Source organism: Lissotriton helveticus, chromosome 8 (assembly GCF_964261635.1).
Source record: "Lissotriton helveticus chromosome 8, aLisHel1.1, whole genome shotgun sequence".
Taxonomy (NCBI): domain Eukaryota; kingdom Metazoa; phylum Chordata; class Amphibia; order Caudata; family Salamandridae; genus Lissotriton; species Lissotriton helveticus.
This window is the reverse complement of record NC_136069.1, coordinates 1,675,236,411-1,675,263,396: the sequence shown is the minus strand read 5'-3', so window position 1 is coordinate 1,675,263,396 and position 26,986 is coordinate 1,675,236,411. Positions and strand designations below refer to the sequence as shown.

General features: G+C 43.1%; 1 protein-coding gene across 3 annotated transcripts in view; it reads right to left on the bottom strand.

Annotated features, from left to right (window-relative positions):
• Nucleotides 1–26,986, bottom strand: part of LOC144773619 (transient receptor potential cation channel subfamily M member 2-like) — a 1,811,195-nt gene that overhangs the window by 549,017 nt on the left and 1,235,192 nt on the right. For all 3 annotated transcript variants that reach the window (XR_013600034.1, XM_078658765.1, XM_078658766.1), the window contains one exon: nt 12,719–12,890. Coding sequence is in view for 2 of the 3 variants with exons in the window: in XM_078658765.1 (XP_078514891.1) it covers nt 12,719–12,890 (172 nt within the window). In the remaining variant the exon portion in view is untranslated. The remainder of the gene's footprint in view (nt 1–12,718; nt 12,891–26,986) is intronic.

Sequence of the window (26,986 nt, the reverse complement as noted above, 5' to 3'; positions counted from 1 at the left end):
ACGATTGTAGCAGTTCACCTCTCTTGCATGAGAGTGAAGACTGTTCAATAAACCCTCTTTTTGAAAACGCCTGTCTCTCGATTTCCCTGCAACTCCGTTGAAACGAAGCATGCACGATTGACAGAGTGAAATACTTATCTATTGTTTCCGCGAGAGATATATTCTTATTCTTGGGAAACAAAGTTGTCATGTTTATGCAGTTGTCAGAAACGAATCCCTTCTTGTGTATTCGAGAAAGTTTCTAATGACCTCTGAGTTAGCTGGCACACACACATTTAAGTTTAGTATATTCGATAGAGACCTAGTTGACTTCAGTCCGACGTCTAATCTATAGCATATATTATTCCAATTCGCAGAGCCTATTGGGAATATAGGAGCTACACTACACGGAGACTGCACTAGTGGTGGAGGAGTCCAGAAAGATCTTGGACACCAGAGGGTCCGTTGCCATCATCCTCCTAGACCTTAGTGCAGCCTTCGATATGGTGAGCCAACGTACCCTGGCACACCGGCTAAAAAAACTGGGAGTAACAAGCAGGGCCCTTTCCTGGCTGGAATCATTCCTTGAAAGAAGATACTTCCAGGTGTTTGAAGGTAGCACCCATTCACGACCACTACCTCTGCAGTGCAGGGTTCCTCAGGGCTCCTCCCTGAGCCCCACACTTTTTAACATGTATATGTCCCCATTGGCTGAGATAGTTGCACCTTTTGGAATTCAGCTAATCAGCTATGCGGATGATACGCAGCTTGTTGTGGCACTGAACCAGGCAGAGCAGGCTCCCACAAACCTGAGCTCCTGCCTTAAAGAAGTCGCCAACTGGATGAGTTTGTCCCACCTTAAACTCAATGGCGACAAGACAGAGCTCATGTTGCTGGGTAACCAAGCAATCGTCAACCCACTTACCCTGTGGCTGTCGTGTATGGGACCCGCCCCAATCCCTAAAAAAGAAATAAAGAGCCTGGGGTTCTGGCTTGACCAAAAGCTCACTTTTAGAACCAAAGCCAGAAAAACAGCTGCCATTTGTTTCAGCCTGTTGAGGTCAACACGCAAAATACTGCCCCTCCTATCTGAGAGCTCAAAGAAAATCCTAATCCAAGTGCTCATTTTATCTAGGTTGGATTATGGAAACGCCCTTTATTTAGGAGTCCCCACCTCAGTTATCCGCAAACTCTAGGTAGTCCAGAACTCTGCAGCAAGACTCCTTGCAGGCACAAACAATCATTCCTCAGCCAAACCGGCCCTAAAAACACTCTACTGGCTCCCGATGCAAGAGCGAATACACTTTAAAGCTCTGTGCATCGCACACAAAAATTTGCAAGGCAAAGGTCCTCCTATCCTTAACAACCTTATCAAACTATATAAAGCAACCAGGAGTCATCGCTCTAATGTACCACATCTGGCCGAGGTCCCCAGAATCAGGAAGTCCCTCACAGGAGGGCGCCTTTTCTCCTACAACGCATCCAAGCTCTGGAACTCCCTGCCTCTTCCCATCCATCAGGAAACGAACCACCTCTTGTTCCGCAGACAACTGAAGACATGGCTTTTACCATAAAATTCCATCTACTCCTTACCGCACGTCTGTAGTGCTGGGATGCCTCCGGGTAGCCATGCGCTATATAAGAGCATATTCTATTCTATTCAATTCTATGTGCAAAGACAAATTCATCCTCAAGTTTTGACCCTTTTTACATTAATGTAAGAAGTTATGTGTAGTCTCTTGCCTTCGTTATTATGAATCAGAAATTGCTGTCTTTCTCCCTCCAGCAGTCCCCCAACCGCTGATATCTTTCAAGAAACCTTATGTCTCCTTCTACTTTAGCCAGGTGGGTTAGATAGAGCATGGCATAGGTGGGTATAGACATCACCTTGTTTGGCATCTATTCAGTCAGAGGAGCTATGGCCTCTAAAACCTTTATTTCAGCAGGCCGTATGGAAGATATCCTCAAAGAAGCAGATTGGCCGAGTGAGTCCACTTTCCTAGCATTCAATTTGAAATCAATTGCTCATGTTTATTCTAATGTTATTGCACAGCTTTAAACTTGGCATAATTGAGCCTCCAGTCTTATAATAGAATGTTAATCTCCCCCACTAACGTGGAAGGAGGTTTGGATTCTATTAAAGACCTAGAGGCGAAGATCATCTCACCCTACCCTCCCGAATGGTTAACAATACTTTTTTCTTCCAGCTTGAATGCTGTGGGTGGATCCCACGTTGTCAGAGCTGCTGGCCTTTTCAGATGGATACCTTTGGAATGTTTCAAGTTTATTGTTTATGTTTCAGGTCAAGGCATGTATAAAATGACTGTTTGTATTGCTCTGCTATCATGGCAAAGAAGAGGACGATTGCTGCTCAGCAGGGATAATTATACAACAAACTGTTCACTGATTGGTGGATCACACATGAGGTCACAGTTGATCTAAACAGATGACCTCCTTCATACTTTTGCCTAACATTTTCTTTCATGTTATGTTATGTTTCACTTTGCTGCTAGAGCTATAAGTAAAGAAGTTGAGTCATAATCCCCGCCTCTGTGTCTTTAATTGAATCCAAACCTCCTGTCATGTTAGTGGGGTTTACATTATTAAACAGAGACAACTTTCAGGTGCTATTTTGAAGGAATACCAGGCATTTTACACTAAACCTATTGACCCAGTCCTACAAATATATGAGGCTAGAAAAGCAGGATCTACCCAAAACAGAGCAGAACGTTGGGGCTTTTCCAACTGCATAGGCCTAGCAAGGAGCAAAAACACATTCTTGAGGAGCATTGTTAATCTTCTAGCTTGCACTCCGTTACTCCCCTTGCATTTCTTCATGGGCAAGAAACCCATTGAAAGTAAAGTGAAGTTACGCCTCCTACTTTACAGGAGAAGGTTATGCACTACTCCCAAGCTTGCACATTATGCCTCAGCCTTATATGACGTCAATAAATCTGACAGATTTAGCAAAGTCCCATGGCTCATTAACATCAAAAAGCTTCTAATTTCTTTGGGCTGATCAGATTCATGGGTACCTGGTCTTGTATATCATTTCATTCTAAAGAGGAAATAAAAAAGCACAGTTGGGCCTGGACATTTCAGAGTGTTGTGCATCAAGCTGCTAGCGTTACGCTGACAGAGTGATTCCTTGATTTTAAATGTAATAGCATCTACGAATAATACTGGGATACTATTACACTTACCCTGGACAGGAAACTATGGAACATATTTACAAGGTAATGGCAGAGCGTGGCGTTAAGCATAAAATTCTAATGCCATGCTCAGCCATTCAGAAAATGTAGGGATGCGCAATATTTACAAAGATACGGTGCACCCCTGGGTTTCCCCTAGTGCTTGCCCTAAATTATGCTGCCTAGCGCCAACACAGGCACCCTTCCACCATAGTGTCAGGGTGCCTGCTTTGAGGGAATTATTGTTTATGTGCAGGAAGTTGCCATGTCACTAAAGGCGATTTTCAACTCCAATGTGTGCCCCATTGTACAAAAAACATAGAAGTTGCAAAGCATTCCATTTGTTATTGATTGTTTATGTGCATGAGCAATTATGCAAGGTGTTTTATCGTTTGTATATGTGCTGCATAATGCAGCACACATAGAAACAGCAACAACAAAGAGAAAGTAAGCATTTCTTCTTGTTTCGCCATGTAAAGACCAGATTTTCCCAGGTCATGTTAAGACCATGTTTTCCCTGGTCTTAATTTTGGCACTGTCTCATATTTATGCCACCCCTGTAATTAGGGGGCAGGGCCAAAATCAATGGGTGTTGTGGCAGAACGATCACCGCAACACCCATTGCTAACCACTAAAATGCCTCTTTCGCCACAGGAATGTCAGAATAAGTGCTGTTCCTGTAGTGATAGGAGCTTGTAAATGTGATAGGAGCTTGTAAATATGCCCCTATAGTTCCAATCCAGGATTGGTACTTTAACCTTCTAAGAGTTCAAATGCAAATGGATAGCTGCCGATTCTGTGCTATGCCCAGCTAGTAAAAGAAAGAACTAATCTGTAAACTATGTACAGGGATGTTGTGATCCCCCTGCTCTTGCACTTAAGTGGAGTTGATTTCTTGACAAGTCTCTTCTGTCTGCAGCTCACGAGACGAAGGCTCTTAAATAATGTGAAAGGAGGGTGATTTGTTGGTTGCATGATAGGACTGGTGGATACTGTAGGAGAGTAGGGTCTGATTCCTATGGTTACCCCCACTCTTTGCTATGTTTCACTGGTTTTTCGACTTTAGTCTGGCTGTGGCCCTGCTAATCAGCAACACAGCCTAGCTGTTCTCTCTCTAAATTGATTGCATGTACTTTAGGTACATACCAGATTGGTTACTGGGTCACCCTTATGAGTCCCTAGTATATGGTACCTTAGGTACCAAGGGCATAGGTACCCCAGAGGCCTACCAGGGGCTGAAGCACGTATTATGCCACCCCTGCAAAGCCTTCCAGAATGGCACCACAGGTCTGCACTAGCAGCCTGGTGGTGTAAACACCCCTTACTTAGATATATGGGGCCTCATTTATGAGAAATTACGCATTGCTGCGTGAAAGCAGCGATGCGTCACTTCTCAGTGCGCACTCTTTGCGACATACCTGTTGCGTCATATTTAATGTATGACGCATCATGTCGCAAGGAGTTACAGATACGTCAGTATTTCTGAAGTATCTGTAAGCGCAAAAGTGACGCATTGATGGAGTGTGTCACAAAAGTGACGCATCTCCAGAAATACGTCCTTTCACATGGGGCTAGCCCCATCTGAATGGGCCTGCGTCAGTCTTACGCCTGCTGTGAGGCAGGCGCAAGATTTTGATGCAATGGCGTCCTAGAAGTGATGCAGTGAAATCTCATAGATTTCACTGCGTCACTTCTACGAGGCATTTTGCGGGGGAACGCCCCCCCTGCATACATTATACCTGACACAGCCATGATGTAGCGCAGGTGTTTACAAAGTGACGCATCTGCTTAGATGCGTCACCTTGTAAATAGTGCGCAACAGGAGGCATGTTTTACGCCCCGATGCGTCACAAAAAGTGACGCATCGGAAGCGCAAAACTGATGCAAGGCCTCATAAATGAGGCCCAGTATATCTATATCCTATATATATATACTGAAGGTGCCGCCGAGGACTGGACCCCGGTATTGGCCCCGAGTCAGTTTCAAAAGTAAGCTGACATGGGGGAACTTTTTGCCGAAAATATTGAATTGTATGGACAATGTTCAACAGGATTTTAATCACCGCCCACCGGAGGGTCACAAACAAGCAACAACCGTCTGAACCTCGTGTCCCACAATGCAGCGCAAAAAGAAGTCCCATAATGCAGCGCAAAAAGGAAATGGTTAAAAAAGATACCAGCGGAGGAAGTGAAACAATGCTAAAACATCGGACTGGGGAACGTACGGCATGTTATGTTTTTTTAGGTGCAGGACACATCTTGAAAAAGTTTCCAGGAAGAAACGAAACGCGTCGAAAAAGTCCTAATCCTGCTGTCCAAATTAAATAAACGGCTTAACATTGAAAACGAAGCTCCGTGTGCGACTCATTTTCTCTCCGCATGGGGAGATAGCTTGGACATGTATATCGGCTTGGTTCTGCCGAAGAGTTAACGCACCACCAGAAGAGCGCCCATGCTCTCCAAACCCGAACCACAGTGTTGGAGTTGATAAGACGGATGGGGAGAAAGGTGCCGCCGAGGACTGGACCCCGGTATTGGCCCCGAGTCAGTTTCAAAAGTAAGCTGACATGGGGGAACTTTTTGCCGAAAATATTGAATTGTATGGACAATGTTCAACAGGATTTTAATCACCGCCCACCGGAGGGTCACAAACAAGCAACAACCGTCTGAACCTTGTGTCCCACAATGCAGCGCAAAAAGAAGTCCCATAATGCAGCGCAAAAAGGAAATGGTTAAAAAAGATACCAGCGGAGGAAGTGAAACAATGCTAAAACATCGGACTGGGGAACGTACGGCATGTTATGTTTTTTTAGGTGCAGGACACATCTTGAAAAAGTTTCCAGGAAGAAACGAAACGCGTCGAAAAAGTCCTAATCCTGCTGTCCAAATTAATTAAACGGCTTAACATTGAAAACGAAGCTCCGTGTGCGACTCATTTTCTCTCCGCATGGGGAGATAGCTTGGACATGTATATCGGCTTGGTTCTGCCGAAGAGTTAACGCACCACCAGAAGAGCGCCCATGCTCTCCAAACCCGAACCACAGTGTTGGAGTTGATAAGACGGATGGGGAGAAAAGTGCCGCCGAGGACTGGACCCCGGTATTGGCCCCGAGTCAGTTTCAAAAGTAAGCTGACATGGGGGAACTTTTTGCCGAAAATATTGAATTGTATGGACAATGTTCAACAGGATTTTAATCACCGCCCACCGGAGGGTCACAAACAAGCAACAACCGTCTGAACCTCGTGTCCCACAATGCAGCGCAAAAAGAAGTCCCATAATGCAGCGCAAAAAGGAAATGGTTAAAAAAGATACCAGCGGAGGAAGTGAAACAATGCTAAAACATCGGACTGGGGAACGTACGGCATGTTATGTTTTTTTAGGTGCAGGACACATCTTGAAAAAGTTTCCAGGAAGAAACGAAACGCGTCGAAAAAGTCCTAATCCTGCTGTCCAAATTAAATAAACGGCTTAACATTGAAAACGAAGCTCCGTGTGCGACTCATTTTCTCTCCGCATGGGGAGATAGCTTGGACATGTATATCGGCTTGGTTCTGCCGAAGAGTTAACGCACCACCAGAAGAGCGCCCATGCTCTCCAAACCCGAACCACAGTGTTGGAGTTGATAAGACGGATGGGGAGAAAGGTGCCGCCGAGGACTGGACCCCGGTATTGGCCCCGAGTCAGTTTCAAAAGTAAGCTGACATGGGGGAACTTTTTGCCGAAAATATTGAATTGTATGGACAATGTTCAACAGGATTTTAATCACCGCCCACCGGAGGGTCACAAACAAGCAACAACCGTCTGAACCTTGTGTCCCACAATGCAGCGCAAAAAGAAGTCCCATAATGCAGCGCAAAAAGGAAATGGTTAAAAAAGATACCAGCGGAGGAAGTGAAACAATGCTAAAACATCGGACTGGGGAACGTACGGCATGTTATGTTTTTTTAGGTGCAGGACACATCTTGAAAAAGTTTCCAGGAAGAAACGAAACGCGTCGAAAAAGTCCTAATCCTGCTGTCCAAATTAATTAAACGGCTTAACATTGAAAACGAAGCTCCGTGTGCGACTCATTTTCTCTCCGCATGGGGAGATAGCTTGGACATGTATATCGGCTTGGTTCTGCCGAAGAGTTAACGCACCACCAGAAGAGCGCCCATGCTCTCCAAACCCGAACCACAGTGTTGGAGTTGATAAGACGGATGGGGAGAAAAGTGCCGCCGAGGACTGGACCCCGGTATTGGCCCCGAGTCAGTTTCAAAAGTAAGCTGACATGGGGGAACTTTTTGCCGAAAATATTGAATTGTATGGACAATGTTCAACAGGATTTTAATCACCGCCCACCGGAGGGTCACAAACAAGCAACAACCGTCTGAACCTCGTGTCCCACAATGCAGCGCAAAAAGGAAATGGTTAAAAAAGATACCAGCGGAGGAAGTGAAACAATGCTAAAACATCGGACTGGGGAACGTACGGCATGTTATGTTTTTTTAGGTGCAGGACACATCTTGAAAAAGTTTCCAGGAAGAAACGAAACGCGTCGAAAAAGTCCTAATCCTGCTGTCCAAATTAAATAAACGGCTTAACATTGAAAACGAAGCTCCGTGTGCGACTCATTTTCTCTCCGCATGGGGAGATAGCTTGGACATATATATATATATATATATATATATAAACACATAGTAACCTATAAGTCACTCCTATGGCAGGCCTTGACAATCCTGAAGGCAGAGTGCTTGGTTTTGTGTGAGAGCGTGCCCTAGAATGAGCTGAGCCCCTCTGCAGCTTTCGGAATCCCTTCCTTATAGCTGTTCCATGATATAGCCATACCATATACTCCTTAGTGCATTATAATCCTCGCGGTTGATGCTAACTTTGGTTTGGCTTTATCAAAACATGTTGGAATACTACCCCCTCGCCAGTTCTGGCAGCGGGGGTAGCATTCCACCCTTCTAGAGGGAGAAGACATGTACATACTTACTTTCCCAGTAAATCTTTAAAAGAGCCTCAGCATCACAAAATGGATGCTGCTGCCACAGACACAAGTCTGACCTCCTGCTGCTGGATAAAACTCCAGCAGGAGAGGCCTGGACAATAGGTTTCCTGTCCAGGGAGGTGCCAGCACCTCCCCAGACAGACTTTAGTGTATTGGGGCAGGGTGGGCTGCATTCAGTGAATGCTTTTCAGACACTGCCTGGGTCACACAAGGTCCTCCATGCATTTCCCAGTTCAAACCGGTTGCAGGAGCACTCAGACCCAGCTCTGGCGTGAAACTGGACAAAGGGGAAGGGGAGTAACCACCCTTTCCCCAGGTCCTCCCATAGGTGGCACCCTAGAGTTAGTCCAACCCTTAAACTTAGTATTAGTACAGGAACCCAGTCACTAGGACTTTAGATTACCCTGGACGAAAATCTGAAGATGAAATCTTGGACCTTCGACATTCCATATCGACTGTAAGATGGAAGAAATCTCCCTTGGGGTCAAGGAGTGACCTCCCTGTTCAAACAGGCACCAAAGAAGTATCTTGCCGGTCTGCATTTTTAAGGCTCCAGACGGATCCTGAAGAATCTGTGACACAGGACACAGACTTCAGACATCTCCGAGGCTGACAAGAGTCCCCAACAAAGCTGAGACATGTAGCTATCACGAGAGACGTGGGACCAAAAATTCTGGACATCCTGCAAGTTTGCAAGTACACCTACTTCCCAAAGTTTCCCAAAGTTGTGCATTGGGCTATTTATTGCCCTTGCCCCGATCACCTTTTGCACTGAAGCTGAGAGGCCTACACTCCACGAGTGTTTAGTGGGCCCTTTTCTTCACCGCAGCTCGAGGCTCCTTTGCGATCCCTAGCCGGTTAGCTACTGGGTCCCCAAGAAGAACAATCCTTTGTTTCTTGGGATTTCCTGGTTGCTCAAGATGTGCCCTGACCTCCCTCCAAAGGGTGAGTCCCTCAGACCTTGCTGGTCTGCACCAAAGCCAATCTTGTCATCTTGCGTGGGTTGCTGTTGCCAAGGTTTGTTGGGTCCAATCTGGATTCCGACGCTGCAGCACTCGACATCCTTTGTGGGACAGCTCAAATCCAGTTCCTGGTCATCGTTGACACCTCCTGGACCATGTGACTGTAGAGTCAAGCTTCACCTACTTCACCTTAAAGCACCCGACATCGGCTCGCATCTTCCTGTCGCCATCCTGGTCACTGGCTAGTGACCCAGACATCTTCCCCTCTGCTTTCAGGTTCTTTAGATCTCCGATCCACCCTTGGATCCATCCGGACACTTTGCTCCTGGTCGCCTGCAGCACTTCTTTGCAGCTCTCCATAGGAATCGATGACGAAATCCGACACAAAAAGACCCCTATGCACCCCGTTTCCCTGGGTGAGGTAACACAAGTACTTCGGTGCTCCCGTGGGTCTTGACTCTCAAAGTGTTCAGTATTGAAGGGGTTCCCTCGCATTCCACTCCAACACCCATCCCGTGCCAGAAAGCTAAGAACCTGGGCATCTGGTTTGATGCTGACCTCACTTTTGGCCCCCAGATTAACCAGGTGGTCGGATCCTGTTTTGGGACCCTTAAAAGTCTTAGGAAGACTCTGAAGTTTTTACCCTTAAAAGCCCGACAAACTTTGGTGCATGCATTAGTTGCATCAAAGATGGACTACGGCAATCTCCTCTATTTAGGGACCTTGGAGAAGAATCTCAGCCGCCTACAGGTTCTGCAGAATGTCGCCGCACGATTGGTGCTTAAACTACCCAGAAGAGCCGCTTCCGCCCTCCGGTCGCTGCACTGGCTCCCGGTCAGAAGTAGGGTAGAATTCAAAGCTCTATGCACGTGCCACCGGATCATCAACGGGCGGTCTCCTCTCCCTTTGCAGGGACTACTAACGTCTTATGAGCCGTCCCGGACTCTGAGATCCGCCGGCTCTGGACTCCTGGTTGTTCCCAAGGTGTCTAGAGTGCGGATGGGTGGAAGGTCCTTTAGGTACCTTGCTGCCTCCAGATGGAACAAACTACCGATGGCACTGCGATTAGAACCATCTGAGCTAATTTTCAGAGCCAAGCTTAAAACTATACTATTCGCTCAGTAAGGTAGGCCGCTCAGTAGATCCCAGTACATTTCTCTCCTTAGCGCGGAGACACGCCGTTGTGCGTCATCAAGCGCTTTACAAAACTCCCTAAATAGAAATAGAAAGTGTCAGAAACCTTTAACTTTATAACTTTAACTTTCCTCATAGAAGTCTATGGTGATTTGCGGCTGTGTTTAGTCACTGCACGCGTCCCCCGTGGGTCTCCTGCGTCCCTACCCTGTATGGTTCCTGGTTGCCCCAGCAGTTCTACATGCCCTAGGCCTCACTTCTATCCCTCACGTGGTTCTTCTACCACTTGTTTAGAATATGGTTTGTGAGGGCCCTAGGTCAAAACGTATACTGTGCTAGAAAACTTAGCCTGAAAGCTGCTCTCCACAGCTACCACTAGGATAGCTTTCTATAAAGGTTGTCTTAAACCTTCCATCAATAAGGGTAGTTTGGACTGGTGAAAGGTGCCCACTAGAATAGTGAACATCATACGCCAGGCCAACTTCTCACAGATACGTGTGTGAGTGAAAGAGTGAATGGGTGGATGAATGAGTGAAGAGATGGATGTAAAAATGGATAAGTGAAAGTGAGGGTGGATAATGGATACATGTATGGATATATGGAGAAGTGTAAAAAGAATTGGATGAATGAAAGAGGGTGGGTGGATGGAAAAAAGGGTGAATGGATGGATGAATGAAAGGGTAGATGAATGATTAGGAAGGATGAATGGATTAGTTAAAAGGGAGGATGGATGAGTGGAATGAAAGGGTGGGCAGCTGGACGGAATGAAAAGGTGGATAGATGGATGAACAAAAGGATAGATGGATGGATGAATGGATGCATGGATGGATGGATGCATGGATGGATGGATGGATGGATGGATGCTGGGACGCCTTGATTCCCCCAACTTTAGAAGCTACAATGAGGTGGAGTTCTTGATGGGTCTCTTCTGTCTGCAACTTGGCAGACAAAAGGGAAGTTAGTGAGTGAAAGGATAGATGGATGGATATGTGAGTGAAAGGACGGATGGATGGTAACCTGACTTAAAGGATGGATGAGTGAAGAATGGATGGATGAGTGAAAGAGTGGATTAATGGGTAAAAGGATGGATTAGTCAAAACAATGGATATATGAGTGAAAAGGATGGTGGATGATGGATGGATGAGATGAGTGAAAGACAGGAGGAACATATGGATGGAGTGAAAGTGCAGATGATGTAGTGAACGAACTGATGGATAAGTGAAAGAATGGATGAATGAAAGAATGCATGCGGGAAATAACAGATGCATGAGTGAAGGGGAGGGTGGATGGGTGGATGAGTGAATGAATGGATGACTGAAGGGGAGGGTGGATGAATGAAAGGGTGGATGGATGAGTGAAAGAAGGTATGGAGGAGTGAAAGGGCTGATAGATGGATGGACAGATTACTGAAAATATGGATGGATGGATGAGTGAGTGGGTGGTTGAGTGTGAAAAGGTAAGTGAATGGATGAGTGGCTATGCAGAAGGATGAGTGAAAGGCTAGATGACTGGATGGCTGAGGGAAAGATAAATAAATTAATGAGTAAAAGGGAGGATGCATGGGGTGAATGGGTGAGTGAAAGGGTGGATGGATTTGTTGTAGGGTGGATGTAGAGATGGATGATTGAAAGGGTGGATGGATGAATAGGTTTGAGATGCATGCATAGGTTTGAATAGGACTGGGTGACTGGAAGGAACAGCAAATGATTGAATGATGGATGAAAATTAATTGGATGACATAATAAAAAGGTGAAATTGTGAATATCAGCAGGATGATGAAAGGATGAATGGATAGATGCTTGGATGGGAGAGAGAAGAGAGCTCGTATGGGGAGGGTCATGATGACTTGCTTCATTTGCTTGGTGCCATAAAGCGTTGGGTCGAAGTAGGGCATAATTTAATTTTCTGGCTACTCCTATGCCCATGTACTTTTGCTTGCCTAGCTTAGAACTCGCCAGCTGTGAATAGAACCTTTATGCAAACAGCTGGGCTCCCATAGCCGCTTGGCAGCAAAGTCGGATCCTCGCCCCCTATTTTCAACTTCTGTTGCCAAATTGTGGGGCATATGGGGTCCATATGAACACTGGCGATTCTTCCAAAGTAGCTGACAGCGTGCTTTGCACCTTGGCTTTGCCTGTGTAATGTTTTTTTTAGATTTAACTGCTTAAATCACTTAAGCTCTGCACTAACCGATGAACTATTTCGGACACGTGTTGCTGCTCTGACATCTTTGATGATTTGTGACTGTTGACATCTGTATTTCACTATACCTACTATTTACATTTTATATTGATCTTTTTAATTGAGCTCACATATTTTGTGATGGATTACTGCTGGGTTCATTGTTTTATCAATTCTTTTATGTATACTTTTATGGCATGGCTGCCGAAATTAAGGTATTTGACATCAAATGAGAAATAAATATGGCATGTGACAGAAAAAACAAAGTGGTTCCTTACTGTCCACATCGGTAGGTAACTGCCCAAAAAGTGTGAGGAAAGGCTGATATATCACACTGCGGAAGATCCAGTCCAACCGCTCTTCATTATGTACAAGGATCACTTGTTTAGATACACCAAAAGACACAACCCAAACAGCAAGCAAGAAGAGAAAGGAGGCGATGTCCTTTATCTGAAAAAGAAAAAAAATAATGTAACTCCTTTTGTCATGTGCCCGGGTTAGGCCCAAGTCATGAAGCTGCACATTTTCTTACATTGTCGTACGTTTGCACAATAACAATTCTGCTGTGAGCTTTTGCACACACTTAAGTACGTGACAATGTTGGATTTGTTTCTCTGAAACTACTCGTATTTACAAATCCAGCTTCGCCTAACATTATCACTATGCCTCCAACGCCATGTACAAGACCCTTTTACAAATTATGTATAAACTTTGGTCTATCTTCAATCTCGGAGTGACAGGGCTATCTACATGCCCTTAACATTGCTAATCTGTACGCACATTGCAAGGCTTCTTTCTAGTACAAATAATGAGCATCCCAAAAGATTAGCAGAGGAGGTACTTCAGCTGACACCATGCATTGGTCTGACATCTCCGTGTCCAGTTTGTGATCAAGAAGCGGTCCTTCATTCTCCCCCGACAGGCAATGGGGTTGGGTCGTCCCTTGGGGAGATTCTTGGCTCTATACCCACACACATTCTAGATACACTCGGAGTAAGATTTGGCATTGTAGGAGAATGCTTGATTATATATGCCTGCAAATATACACTTATTTAGCACTATGATAGAACTGTATCTACTGCTTACTCTTTTGGTGCTCGTAATCACTTTCATCTGCTTCTGTCTACTGATTATCTCAGCACACGTATTATATACAAGAATAAAGTTGTTTCAATAAATATATCGAAAACGTCCCACTATGTATTCTCTTTATATTTCTCCAAGAGCAAAAAGCATGAGTGACTGAGCGTAAGGTACTGATCTGTTTCCACGATCGCTGAGGGTTTTTATGTTCCATATTTGCCAAAACCATTCGCTCCTTCAAAAGGTTAAGGGAGCTTGTGGTAGCACTGTGAGCTAACTGACATCTAGGCCAACATACCCTATGGGGTTGCCCGGAATCAATCTAGGCCCCTCACCCAAAGTTTAAGTTGTCCAATAAACATGCAGATCCTACGGGTTAGTAGGAACTACACAACATGGCCCCACCAATGTTGGGCGGGTTCTTATTTAATGGTCTAGCTGAGTAGTTCAGTCTTGCTTTCTCAGAGACTCCTACTCAGCTCCAAAATGGGAACGCCCATGGTGGGAACATGAAATCCACCTCAGATGAGTAGGTATACCCTATGTATTGACTGTAGGATATTCAAGCTTGTAGGGTTACAATTTTCCAACATTGTGTAAACCCTATCCCCAATTCATTTTCAAATGTTCTTACCTATTTCAAACAATGAAGAGAAGGAGAACAAGAAGTTGCTTTAAATATCATAGAAAACTGCAGCCAAGCAGTTACTATGAGATTATTACAACATGGTCTCCCGGCAGCGGGTGGAGATGTTACCTTCATGGTTGAGGTACACAAGACCTTCAGAACAGTGGTATTTTACTCTTGGGTTAAATTTCCAGCTGTGGGTGCTCACACAAAATTGTTTCACTCTTACATTGAAGATCAAGCACCAGATGAATACTTTCCATATGTAGACATAGAAGCTCCAATAACTTTCCAAGAACACAATAATTTGTTCAAAGGTGCTCTCCTCCATACCACAGAAAAAGTGAGACTTGGTCCGCTCGGTAAAGAAGGAGCAACCTGGCTGGTCTTAGCTGCTTGTACATCGCATCCCGATTTTACTGAATTAAATGCTGCAGAATTATATTCCCTATACGAAGAACTAGTAAAAATGTATATAAATCTTAAACATCATAGTGCGAACACTATCAGTTAACCCTGTGCGGACTGCTCAGGCTGTTCAACTTCAGTTGGCTACTATGGGTATCAGCCCACAAACAGTAAATGCCGTTATGGGAAAGATTCCTACCATTCGCGTGCAAATTCCGCTCTGGACAGCACAGCAAACAAGTCAGTTTGAAGCGGTTTTTCCCCATACAGGCCTGCAGGATAAACAAAGAATATTAACAATTTTCTTGCCAATGGGGATGGCTCCCCTGGTGGAAGATTGTGCCACTTGGGGTACTGTCTTCGCTGATATCTACATCAGAACTAATGTTACTCCTTGAAAAGCAGTATTACCTGGCATTCTGAAATAATTACAGAATGAGCACAGGGCAGAGCCTGCCCTGGACTTGGGGATGAAACAACTGATGGGCAACTTTCCCCAAGTATCAGCCATTATGTTAATTAAGATAAAAGGGGAGGCAGCTGCATTGGCTATACGTCAATGCCTAAGGGAATTCAGTCCTGCACAGCAGGAGCGGGAATTGCCTAAAATTATCGAAGGATCCTATGCTTCCCTGGGTAGAGATCATTTGGGAGTCAGACCTAGAAAACCACAGGTTAAGAGCAATTCAGAAAAGGATAACTCTAAGCAAGCACCCGATTCTTCCAAGAAGAAATAGGATAACAAACAAAAAATAAACAAAACATGACACATTCAGGGGGCGGGTCTCCTCAACAGGAGACCACTGAGAGAAAATACAATTTGAGAAACCATGATAATACTAGAAAGCCTGACAGGTATCAGGCTACTGATGCACCTTCCTCTCATTCGTTTCAGGATTCCTCCGATACAAGTTCAGAGAGAGATGGATAGTTAGAGCACAGATCAGAAGAGAGTGTGAAGGTGAAAAGGGAGACATCGCACTTCAGACTATATTATCAAAAACGAAATAAACGAAAGACTCCTAAACCTCAATTCAAAAAGAAGAAGGAACTGAGATTATATTAGGAAATGCCTAGGCTGCTGACGACTTTGCTTCTGAATGGAGAATGGGCAGTGGCGATTCTGGACAGCGCAGCAGAAGTCACAATAGTTATCCGGAACCTGATGGATTGTATGGTGGCAGTAGTGTTGATTGAGCATATTACAGTGAAAACACCTGATACAAGGGTAAGTGTCACAAATTATTAATAGGAAATAACACTCAAAATGGAGAGGAACACTCACAGGAAAATGGAGGGACTCTTTTGGGAGAACCTGACATATGGTTATGATATTCTTTGGGATGAAAAGGATTGGCCACCTGAATTTGTAATGGAGTGCCCAATGAGAGAAGCAGTCATTTACCTGCTTTCTCTGAGCTCCTTCCAGAATAAATTAAACATTCATACACCAAGAAGTGGGCATTAGCGCTAGGCCTGCACTTAACCGCAATCATGTTGAAAGGGATGATGAGAAACCTCACCATGAGATCCCACTAACATCTATTCCTCAACCCCAGAGACAGTATCCAATTAAACAAGAAGCAAAAAGCAAGTTAGGGAAATCCTAGAACAACTTGAATATCAGGGTGTAATCGAAAATTGCACCTGGTCAATCAATAATCCTTTGTTTCCCGACATGAAACCCAGTAATTCATACTGTCTAGTATTAGATTACAGACATTTAAACACTTCCACATAGACATTTGCAGTATAAAATGCACATAGTGCCTCACTAATGAATAACATTGAGCAGAAGAAACACAAAACAACACTAGATATCGGAAATGGATGTTATTGCCAGAATAAAGTGCATGGAAGAAGATATTTGACAGCATTCTCAATGCTAGGGTATCAGTAGCAATTTTGTTGCTTTCCACAGGGGTGTATGGGCTGTTCTCAGCCAGGTAACAGAGTTACTTAAAGATTTTGATCAGGAGGTGTTGTCCTATGTAGAAGATATTTATCTGATGGATGGTGAATTAATGGAACACTTGACTAGAGTGGACCACATAATTCTTGGGTTTGTGCCCTTAGGATACAAATTTAATTTCATAAAAATAAAAAATTGTCCATCTCAATATCCTGTTTATAGGATACAAGTTGTCATGTGAAGGCAAAAGGCTGGAAGAATATTTCTTCGAAAAATGTAAGTTGCTCCAACTTCCAACGACTCTGAAAAAACTACAATCTATATTAGAATTTCTACATTTTGGCAGACCTTACATTTTGGATTATGCAGAAAGGATAAAACCATTCTATGATTTGATTAGACCTGGTTTTTCAATCAGTAATCAGACACAGGAACATACAAACATTTTACATTCAGTACAAGCTAATATTATAGCTTCCAAATACTTACACACACGTGTAGACACGACCAACCTGGTAATCTGCGTAGTCGCTGGACCAATCGGGTACACCTAAATCACTTTCAATGAAGGTGATACGGTACCCATTGCATACAAATCACACTTGTATACAAATGCTGAAATGCGTTTTGCACCCACTGAGAAAATTCTGACAGCGGTAAAGAGTACTTTAGTGAGAGAGCACTAGCTCTCGGTAAATGCATAATTGTCATTGTCCCTGTACCAACCTTAGAGGTGGTCACCAAAGCTAGCGTTCCTAATGCTAAAGCAATACATCCAAGACGAATTCAATGGACTAACTCCTTCACTGCAACAGATGTAGATTACAGATTGACTCTACATTACAAACTCAAACATTTCTGCAATACGAACAAGAATATCTTCTGCTAACTGAAATAATACCTCCAGATCGATATGAGTACATCATCTATACTGATGGATCTGCTCAGCCTATCGTAGGAATGAAACAGCACTAGCATGTGTTTAAAATCCCACCCACAAATACACAAAATGCATTTGAAGTGGTTGCACACGAAAATGAGCGTTTGTGCTGTACGTATTTTAAAGACAATGGTTACATTCCCAGCATATAGTATGATACTGGGAAATGCTATCTGAATGAATCATGAAATTACAGTTGATGAAATGGCTCTTAAATACAGAATAAAAGGTCGAGACCATCTCATAGCAGAATATATAAACTGTTTTGGTTGTGGACAAGGTCAAATATTGTCTCTAAGAAGTATTCAAAGAATTCTTGTTCTCTAAGAATAGTTATACTTTAAGCAGATTACTTTGTGCTAAAAAAAGTTCAATTTTGGGAAAAGTCAAATCAAATCATAGAAAAATAGAGTTTCCAAAGTTAGAAGTGTTGTTTTGAAAAGCAAAGGTCGAATCCAGAGTTCATAGAACTCTGTGTACTAATTTCAAAAGTCATTGTCGTTGTTAGGAGAAAACATAAAATCTTCTAGGCTGGCAAAGAAATCATCTACCACAGTAGGTGAAAGTTGGACTACTTCATTAAGTAGACTGATTGCACAGAAATGTGACGCATCGCCGTCAGCGTCAGCCGTATTAGCAATGTTCTTAGTAGATGGTAATGGTACCTGTGTGCCTGTTGATCCACGTATCTCACCGTCAGCAGTTTGTGTCTGTGAGACCTCAATGAATGCCGTCATCAGGATTGCTAGCCTTAGGGGACAACACAATGAATGAGCCATTACCGAACCAAGCAAAGTATCGACATCCGTTGGCAGTGCTGATGGAAGTGTTAGACAGATATCCAACACGCTTTCTTCTCCACATAGCAGGCATCGTAGAACAGGCAAGATGCATTCTTGCCAGATTGGTCTGAATGATAGGAACCACGTGGTATTCAGATCTCTCAAACAAGCCAAGCCAAGAGTCTGTATCATGCGCTCATGAAATTGCCAGAAGAGTGTTCTCCATAGTAATCTGGGTGTCGTTGGTGACTGGACTTGCCATATCGGAGCAAAAGGAACAAAAATAGTATTCCTGCTACAAGTCCCAAAATGAGAGGCAGGCCACCGAACACAGAGTGCACGAAGTTTGGAAAAATGCCTAGGACTGCTTCAAAGGGTGCTAACGGTCCTGAAAAAACTGCCTTAAATACATGTACAATACTACTGGTATCAGACATGTTTGAGATACGACCTAACATTTCTGCAAAATGTATGGGGCAGTTTGTTGATAATAGGGCATGTATCTCTGCAGAGGACCTTGCAATTTGCAGATCATGCGTCTCTTTGGACAAGGTCAGTGGCACTGTTTTTTGTAAAAGAATGGCTTTCATTTAAATTAAAGTATCAATTCGTATAGAAGAGATGTTCAGTGAAGGCCATATCGGCGACTCCCCGTCTGTCTTACTTTTAGGAAACAATACTTGCTTACAACAACTGACCCCGGCTGACACAGTTACGAGATAGGCTATTCTTGGCATCATTCCACAACAGCTGTGATCATTCAACATTATGTAGCTACCATTGGAAAGCTGCCTAAAAATTGGATCTATCACCACTGCCGGAGAACCTTGCAGGTGGCAGGATAAGTTGGTTGAAGAACCATCGCAGGCTCCGTGTAAATGAATACACTGACATAAAAGTTGTCCGCTTAGTGAGCTTTTGCAATTCGTACCACTGAGAAATATTTATTTTCCCCCACTCCAACATCTGTGTGTGTATGGTAAATCCCAGGTTGACTTTATGTATTCTTTACCCAACCTTTCATACAGGCCCGCTGGTATGTGTTTCAAGAAATACTGAAACTGGAAAATCGTCACAGGCAAGCTAATGGTGCCATGTATTAACCATTCTATGGCTGGTTTTTCAGAAACAGTCAATGGTAATCTTTCCAGTTTTTCTATGCTCAGCACCGTATAGTCTGCTCCCCTCTGTACCAAAGTGATTTGTTTATCTGTAAGGTTAAATGCAGAAAACAATGACATGGTGTTGATTAGACGCCAAGGCACATAGCCTGAACGAAGATTTTGTAACCTCCAGCCTAGCAGCATTATAGAACGCAATTGAGACTGTCCATGTTGTAACATGAGCAAGTTCTATTCCATTATGTCCATGGCAGAGGATACAATACTGTCCAAAGAGTAAATTCTGGATGACAGTCGTTAACCCATTGTCAACTACAGAGAGAGATTTCTCTAAATTAAGACAATCAATTTCTCGTATTTGTTCTGCAGTTTCCATTTGCGTGATTTTCCAAGCCTAATTATAAGCAGCATAGATACCGGCGTATATGAAACGTTTATGACGTGGTTTACGAGGCCCTAGTAAGAAGTCTCTCAAATCAACGCCATCTTTAAGTAAAGTTAAGTATTGTTTTATATCTGGTAGTGTGGCTTTTTCTAGCCACTCAAGGCATAGTTTTCCTACTCTGTATGTTGTTACTATCCCTGGATGTTGTCTCTGGACATATCTTGGATCTGGCCTAGTGAATGTAAAACCTTGTGTTTTGTTCAGGGATCTATCTTGACAGTTATTCGTGTCTGTGGGCCAGATTAACCATTTTTTCCAATCAGGATCAGTTCTGTTTTGTTGTAAAATGAGTTTTACGTCTACCTCCTCATCTGTAGTGTAATTACTATCAGGTGTGGGTTTAGGTATGGACGGTTTGTTTAAATCTTTTATCTTAGCTAAGCCAAGACAAGATGTCTGGTGAACAGTGTCATTTAAAAACATTATTTGGTCTGGGATGATGGAGGCTCTAAATAAAGCTTCTAATCCCTGCACCTGCCAGTCTTTTTTGCCCCGGACAGTTTTTGTCTCTACGTTGTCTTTCCAAAAGTCAAAGCCTAATGTGGACATTTGAGCATAAAAGGCCGCAGAATAAATTTGCTTAGTATTAGTCAACATACTTTTCATTCCTGTCTTGTTAACATTTTTAAAGTAAAATGGTTCTGGATTTGAGACATCAAAACCTGAGAAGTATGGATATTTTTCATAAAATGTTTTTGAGCTACCCTTGGGTGGCGTTGGACAATGTTCCCATTGATTATAAGTATAAATATTTCTAGGGTTTGCAGATTTGTGCAAATAATGATACCCATAGTGATTATAACAGTACATTTGTTCACAATCTGATGAACCTTCTAAGTATTCATGTTTTGTAAATGTTGCTGACATTTCTAAGTCTACCATCATATTATTAACAGTCTCAAAGTCCCAATCATCAGAAAATGTGCTGGGTGAAACAAAGTCACTCAAGGAAACCTTAAATTGATGTGGAATCTTTAACAGCTCTGCAGGACCATAAATGTCATAATCAGTTCTGTCCCAAGCTATACCACCAGGTATAGGAACGGCTGTGATGTTTACAGATGACAAGTCTCTCTGTTCACGATGAGATGATTTGTGGGGCTTGAGGAGTAAGTTGGTGTTCTTACTTGCTGTGTCCATTTTACTGTATCTTCCATTTATCAATGCTCCCAAAGTTAGTACAAGAATTAGCCAAAGTAGGAGGAAGAGTATGCCTAACACAATCCAAAGTTCAACCCATGGTGATACCAGATAAGTATTTTCAAGCTGAGTAAAACATTTCTGTTACTTGTTCTTGAAAGTTTTATTTGCTGGCATTGTTTCGGGCTCACTGGGATCCTCAGAAAACATATCAAAGTTAATGAAATAGCCAGAGGCAGTTCTGTCAATGGTTGGTATTGCATCAGGATTACTTGAAATCGCTGGGGCTACTTGATCTTTTGTCATATTAGTATAGTCAGATGCTATATCATTGTAGACAGGTGTTTCTTGACGAACTGTTATTTAGGTTTCACGAGGTACAAGTTCCATGGCTTTATTGCATAGTCCTTTTAGCACTGCAAATTCTTCAAAGGTGATGAGTCTTTCAGTTTGAACCTCTTGGATAGTAGCCAGATTTGGTCGTCTGCTACATCTTTGGAGTCCACTGGGCCTACTACTTATTATCGGCCACATGATGTGGTTTTACCAGGTCGATAGATACAAACCGGTTCTCCTTTCTTCCAGCAAGGGGCGGCAGTAGGTCTGTTCTTGATCCGTGGATTGCTAGGACAGATACTGGTTTTCTGTAAGAAGGCCCAAATTCCTTCTTATCCGCGATCTTTTCTCTGACTAGATCCCCAGTCTTTGGAATCCAGGCAGGCAGGTGGTTTTTCTTCAGTGGTCATTGGCTTCTGTATTGTGTTGCTTAGACTTCTTCTTGTTTCATTTAAGTCCTGTAAAACAGCCAAACGGTCTTTGATATTGTCGTGTATTTCTATAGGTTCTGAATCGATCCCCCTATTCCTGACCCTATTCTGGTTAAACTACCTAGCTAGTTAACTAACAGTCAGCCCATGAGGCAAGAAATTCCCCATGATGCAGATACCGTTATCTGACGCAGTCACACTACGGCACAGGAACGTGTTATCTGATTAGGTCATAACGCTTGAGATCTAATTAGACAAGCGATATTCCTCCAGCCCCTGATAAGGCATACGACGTTCTCATAACAAATCAAACCTATGACAACCTGGATAATCCGTGCGGCCATTGTTTTGATTTCACAGAGAACTTTAGTAAAGAATGTGCTAACGAGCAAGTCGTATGACATCTTTATTGACGTACCTATGTCCATCCTTACGTCAATCCCGGCACCTTTAAGGTATAAATATTGCCGATCTTGCCCTATGCAAAACACACACGCGTGGTGACAAGACGGAGCAGCCATACTTGCCGAAGCCGAGAGCAGAAGCAGACCCCGCAGGCAGCAGCCCCGCCTTCCTGACGCGCTGAGAGACGCGCTGCTATCTCAAGCCGAGAGACCCAGCACCGGCGCTTCCGGGTAGCCCTCGCAGGCAGCCTGGAATATCGAGAGCAGAGAAAGAGATACCATTCCTCATTCATCCTAAATTCCAGGTACAGAACTGAATAACCCCTCCTAGAGAATTCTTTAGTTATTCACTTGGCAAAAACAAACTTAACTTAAACTGTAACTTTCTATTCCCGCCCACGCATTAGACTTAGGTCAGGTACACGGGGTAGGCGTATTTAGAAACACCAGTTGAGTACGTTTAGTCAAATGTATATGTGTATGTAAATATATTTTAATCATTTTAAACATCATATGGCTCAGAAACCATATCAATGTTTTTACAGTATTATTTTATACTGTTGCTTCTAATGTATGCACTTTACTTAACTATAAGTATCGCAATAATATCGATCCATTTCTCTTGTACGAGAAAAGAGACTGATCAATAAATAACACCTTTTATTGAACACGCCCGTCTCTTCCTTTTCTCTACATTCTGATGAGACTAAGAACGCACGTACTGACTGAGTAAAATAATTGCCTTGTGCTCACACGACTCTCGAGATTGACTCTTGATTAGGGGAGAGCAAAGTTGTCATGTTCTATGGTTGTCAGAAACTAAATCCCTTCTTGTCTAATCAGGGAAGTTAATCCTTCCTTGAACATTCGAGAAAGTTTCTAGCGAACTCTGAGCTTAGCTGGCAAACCCAAAAATTAAGTCTAGTATCGACAGTAGTAGACCTAGTTAACGTCTGGCCTAGGCCTTTACTGCTGTAGGTACTATTCCAATGCGCAGAGCCTATTGGGAAAATAGGAACTACACTACATGGCGCCCAACGTGTTTGGAAAGGGCGATAAAACTAACGTAAGACATTTAGAGTAACTCAGTCGTGCTTTCTCACTCAGACCCCTTTTCCCAAATACTCCAAAGACGTCTGGAGTGGGTGAAAGGTTATTATATCCTCCAAAACCTCGCAGGAGGGAACTCCTATGTACGGTTCTTGGTCTAGTCAACGTTGAAGGATAAAACAGTTCCAGAATATTGTGCATCTAATCTCTGTTTCCATAAAGAAACCTGATCTGCAAATAAAAATAATACCATCCTGTCAGTAAAATGGGAGACAGTGATGGAGAAAGAGAGGCAATTAGATTAGCTACTGAAATAGCAGATGCTGATGCTACCATGCAAACAGCAGACCCGGATATAATACTCATCCAGGTCGCCAAAAGGAGATCTATAACCTTAAAACTTATAGAAAATGGACTGACACCTAGAGGTGGCACAGTCATATTCGTAATTGAGGCACACGAATATCGGCAGACAGAGGTATACTATACATGGATACATTTTCCAGCAGCAAATGCTGTAACAAAGTACTTCCACTATTACAAAGTAGAGGAACCTCCTGAAACGTACACTCCTTTCGAGGAGGTGGAAGTACCACTCAAATTCCAAGAGCATTTGCTCTTATTTGATGGCGCCCTAAAACATAATAATCACATTACAAGGCTCGGTCCTTTAGGAAGACCAGGAGCAACGTGGCCGGTCTTAGCCGGATACACACCACATCCAGACATCGACGAGATGACTGCACCAGAGCTATTAATACAGCTAAAACAACTACTAAAAATTCACAGACAATTAGTTCAGTATGTAATGCGGACTTCTACAATTCAGCCAGCGATTAAACTACCACAGCTGACCTCTCACCAGGGGAACACAAATAAAATTACACCACAGAACATCCAATCCTGCCTAGGTAAGGTTCCAGCTAAAAGGGAACAGATACCATTCTGGTTGGCACAGAAAATCACCCAAATAGAGGCGGTGTTTCCTGACACCACCCCGCTAGAGAAACACAGGATTCTGACTATATGTCTCCCAATGGGAATCGCACCACACATTGAGGACTGTGACACTTGGGGTACAGTCTTTGCTTCCATCTACACAAAAACGCACGGTGTTCCATCCATTTCGGTAATACCAGATGTGCTAAAACAAATTCAAGATGAATATGGTCCAGAACCTGCTTTAACTCTTGGTATGAAATTACTGAAAGACTTCAAGCAGGTCTCGGCTATATTACTAGCCAACATAAAGGGTGAAGCAGCAAACGTGGCGATCCGCCAGAGGTTAAAAGAGACAGATATAGCAGACCAACCAGCTGAAATTGCCAGAATCATAGAAAAATTCTATGAAGAACTAGGCAGAGATAGTCTAGGTGGAATACCAGTAAAACCGCAACTGACTACAAATCCAGAAAAAATGTTTTTTAATAATAATAATAATTCATCAAAAAAGAACTGGGATGGAAACAAACAATCCAATCCAAAAGAAAAGAAATTCCAGTCCAGAGGAAGGTCTCCTAGGCGAAGAGAGAAATCTCCAAACCCGAGACAAAGGTCACCTCAGAGTGAACCCTCTGGGAATAGATATAACCTTAGAAATAGGGATAATATTAAAAAACCTGATAGATATCAAGACATTGATACACGTCCCTCTCAATCTTTTCAGAATTCCTCGCAGAAATCGGAAAGAAGAGGACGATCAGAAGAGCACGCCAAGTCCAAAGACAAGGAACCTGCTCAACTGAAAAAGAAATCACAATTTCCAAAAAAGAAGGTAGCCAGTATCAAGGTAGTTAACAATGCCGAGAATACTGAGGACACAATTGAAAAACGGAGAGTGGGCTCAGACAATGCTAGACAGCGCAGCAGAGGTGAGCATAGCTCGCAAAGTCCTTATGAATCATCTGGAGACAGTGGACACGAATGAATACCTTCAAGTGGAAACTGCAGATACCAGAGTTAGCAAGCCCCACAAAATATACGAGATAACATTACGTATAGAGGGAGATAAGACTAGGAAAATAAGGGGACTATTTTGGGATAACCTATCCAAGGGCTATGACATCCTTCTAGCTGAAAAAGACTGGCCACCGGAGTTTGTCAGGGAGTGCCCTCATGGCGAAGAAGTAATTATGCCTGCCTTCTCGAATCAAATACCGATTCATAAAAAATACACACTTGCTAGAAAGTGGGCAGTGGCCTTAGCACCTGCTTTATATAAAAATCACGTAGGATGGGATGAGGATTCTCCTCCTCACAAAGTCCAGCTAAAATCACAACCAACTGCACAAAGGCAGTACCCAATTAAGCAAGAAGCTAAAAAACAAGTAAATGAAATACTAGATCAGCTAGAATACCAAGGGGTGGTTGAAACTTGCACCTCACAAATGAACAATCCTTTGTTTCCGGTCTCCAAACCAGACAATTCGTACCGTCTAGTTTTGGATTACCGACACCTTAACACATGTTGCAAAACTTTTGCAGTACAAAACTCACACAGTGCTGCACTAATGAATAACATAGTGCGCAAAAAATACAAAACAACCTTGGACATCTCCAACGGATTCTTTTGTCAAAACATAGCACCAGAGAGCAGATATTTAACTGCATTCTCAGTAAATGGCACTCAAAAACAATTCTGTCGGTTAGCCCAGGGGTACAAGAATAGCCCGGGGGTATTCTCAGCGAGAGTAACAGAATTACTACAACAATATGATGATGAAGCATTATCTTATGTCGATGACATTTATTTAACAGATGATGACTTGGAAACTCACTTGAAAAGAGTGAACACCATAATACTTGGTTTCGCTGCAGAGGGTTACAAATTCAACTTCAAAAAGTCCAGAATTGCCCATCTGACGGTCCTATTCTTAGGATATGAGTTATCAAGTGAAGGCAAAAGCCTGGCAGACAATTTCCTAGAGAAATGTGCCGTAATCCAAGTTCCTAAAACACTAAAAAACCTACAGTCAATTCTAGGCTTCCTAAATTTCGGAAGAACTTACATTGCTAATTACGCAGAAAGGGTCAAGCCCCTTTACGATCTAATTAAACCAGACTTTAAAAGATCCAGTTGGACTCAAACTCACACAGAAATTTTGAGATCCTTACAAACAGACATGCTAATTAAAACAAAATTAGAAACCCGTGATAATACACGCAACCTTGTGATCCGAGTCATCCCAGGGAGATGCGGATTCACATACCTAACCTCTAATGAGGGAGATAAGGTACCAATTGCATTTAAATCGCACTTGTACACTAAGGCTGAAATGAAATTTAGCCCAACGGAAAAAATTCTTACAGCAACACAGACAGCTATAGCAAAAGAACGAGCCCTGGCACAAGGTAAACGAATAATAATCGTGACACCAATACCAGCCTTAGAGGCGGTAACAAAGGCAAGCATTCCAAATGCTAAAGCACTCCATCCAAGATGGATACAATGGGCTAACTCTCTTGCTGCAACAGACGTGGTGTACGAATTTGATCCTTACTTAAAAACACAAGAATTTCTACAATATGAATTCGAATGTCCTCTGCCAACCGAAATTCTGCCTCTAGACCAATACGGCTGTATAATATATACAGACGGATCAGCACAACCCGCAGTAGGGGGTAAACAAGCTTACAGTGCTGCGTGCGCGATTGTTAAAGGTCGTTGGCACGAAGGGAAATTTAAACCAACCCTGACTAAGACCCAATCTCTAGGAGATTGCACAGCTCAGCGAGCTGAATTACTAGCATTCAAGATGGCGCTTGAAAATACCGATCGAGAATTCCCCACACTCATAGTGTGCGATTCGTATTATTGCGTTCAATCTTACAATGAATACTTGCAGATCTGGCTTCAAAATGGTTTC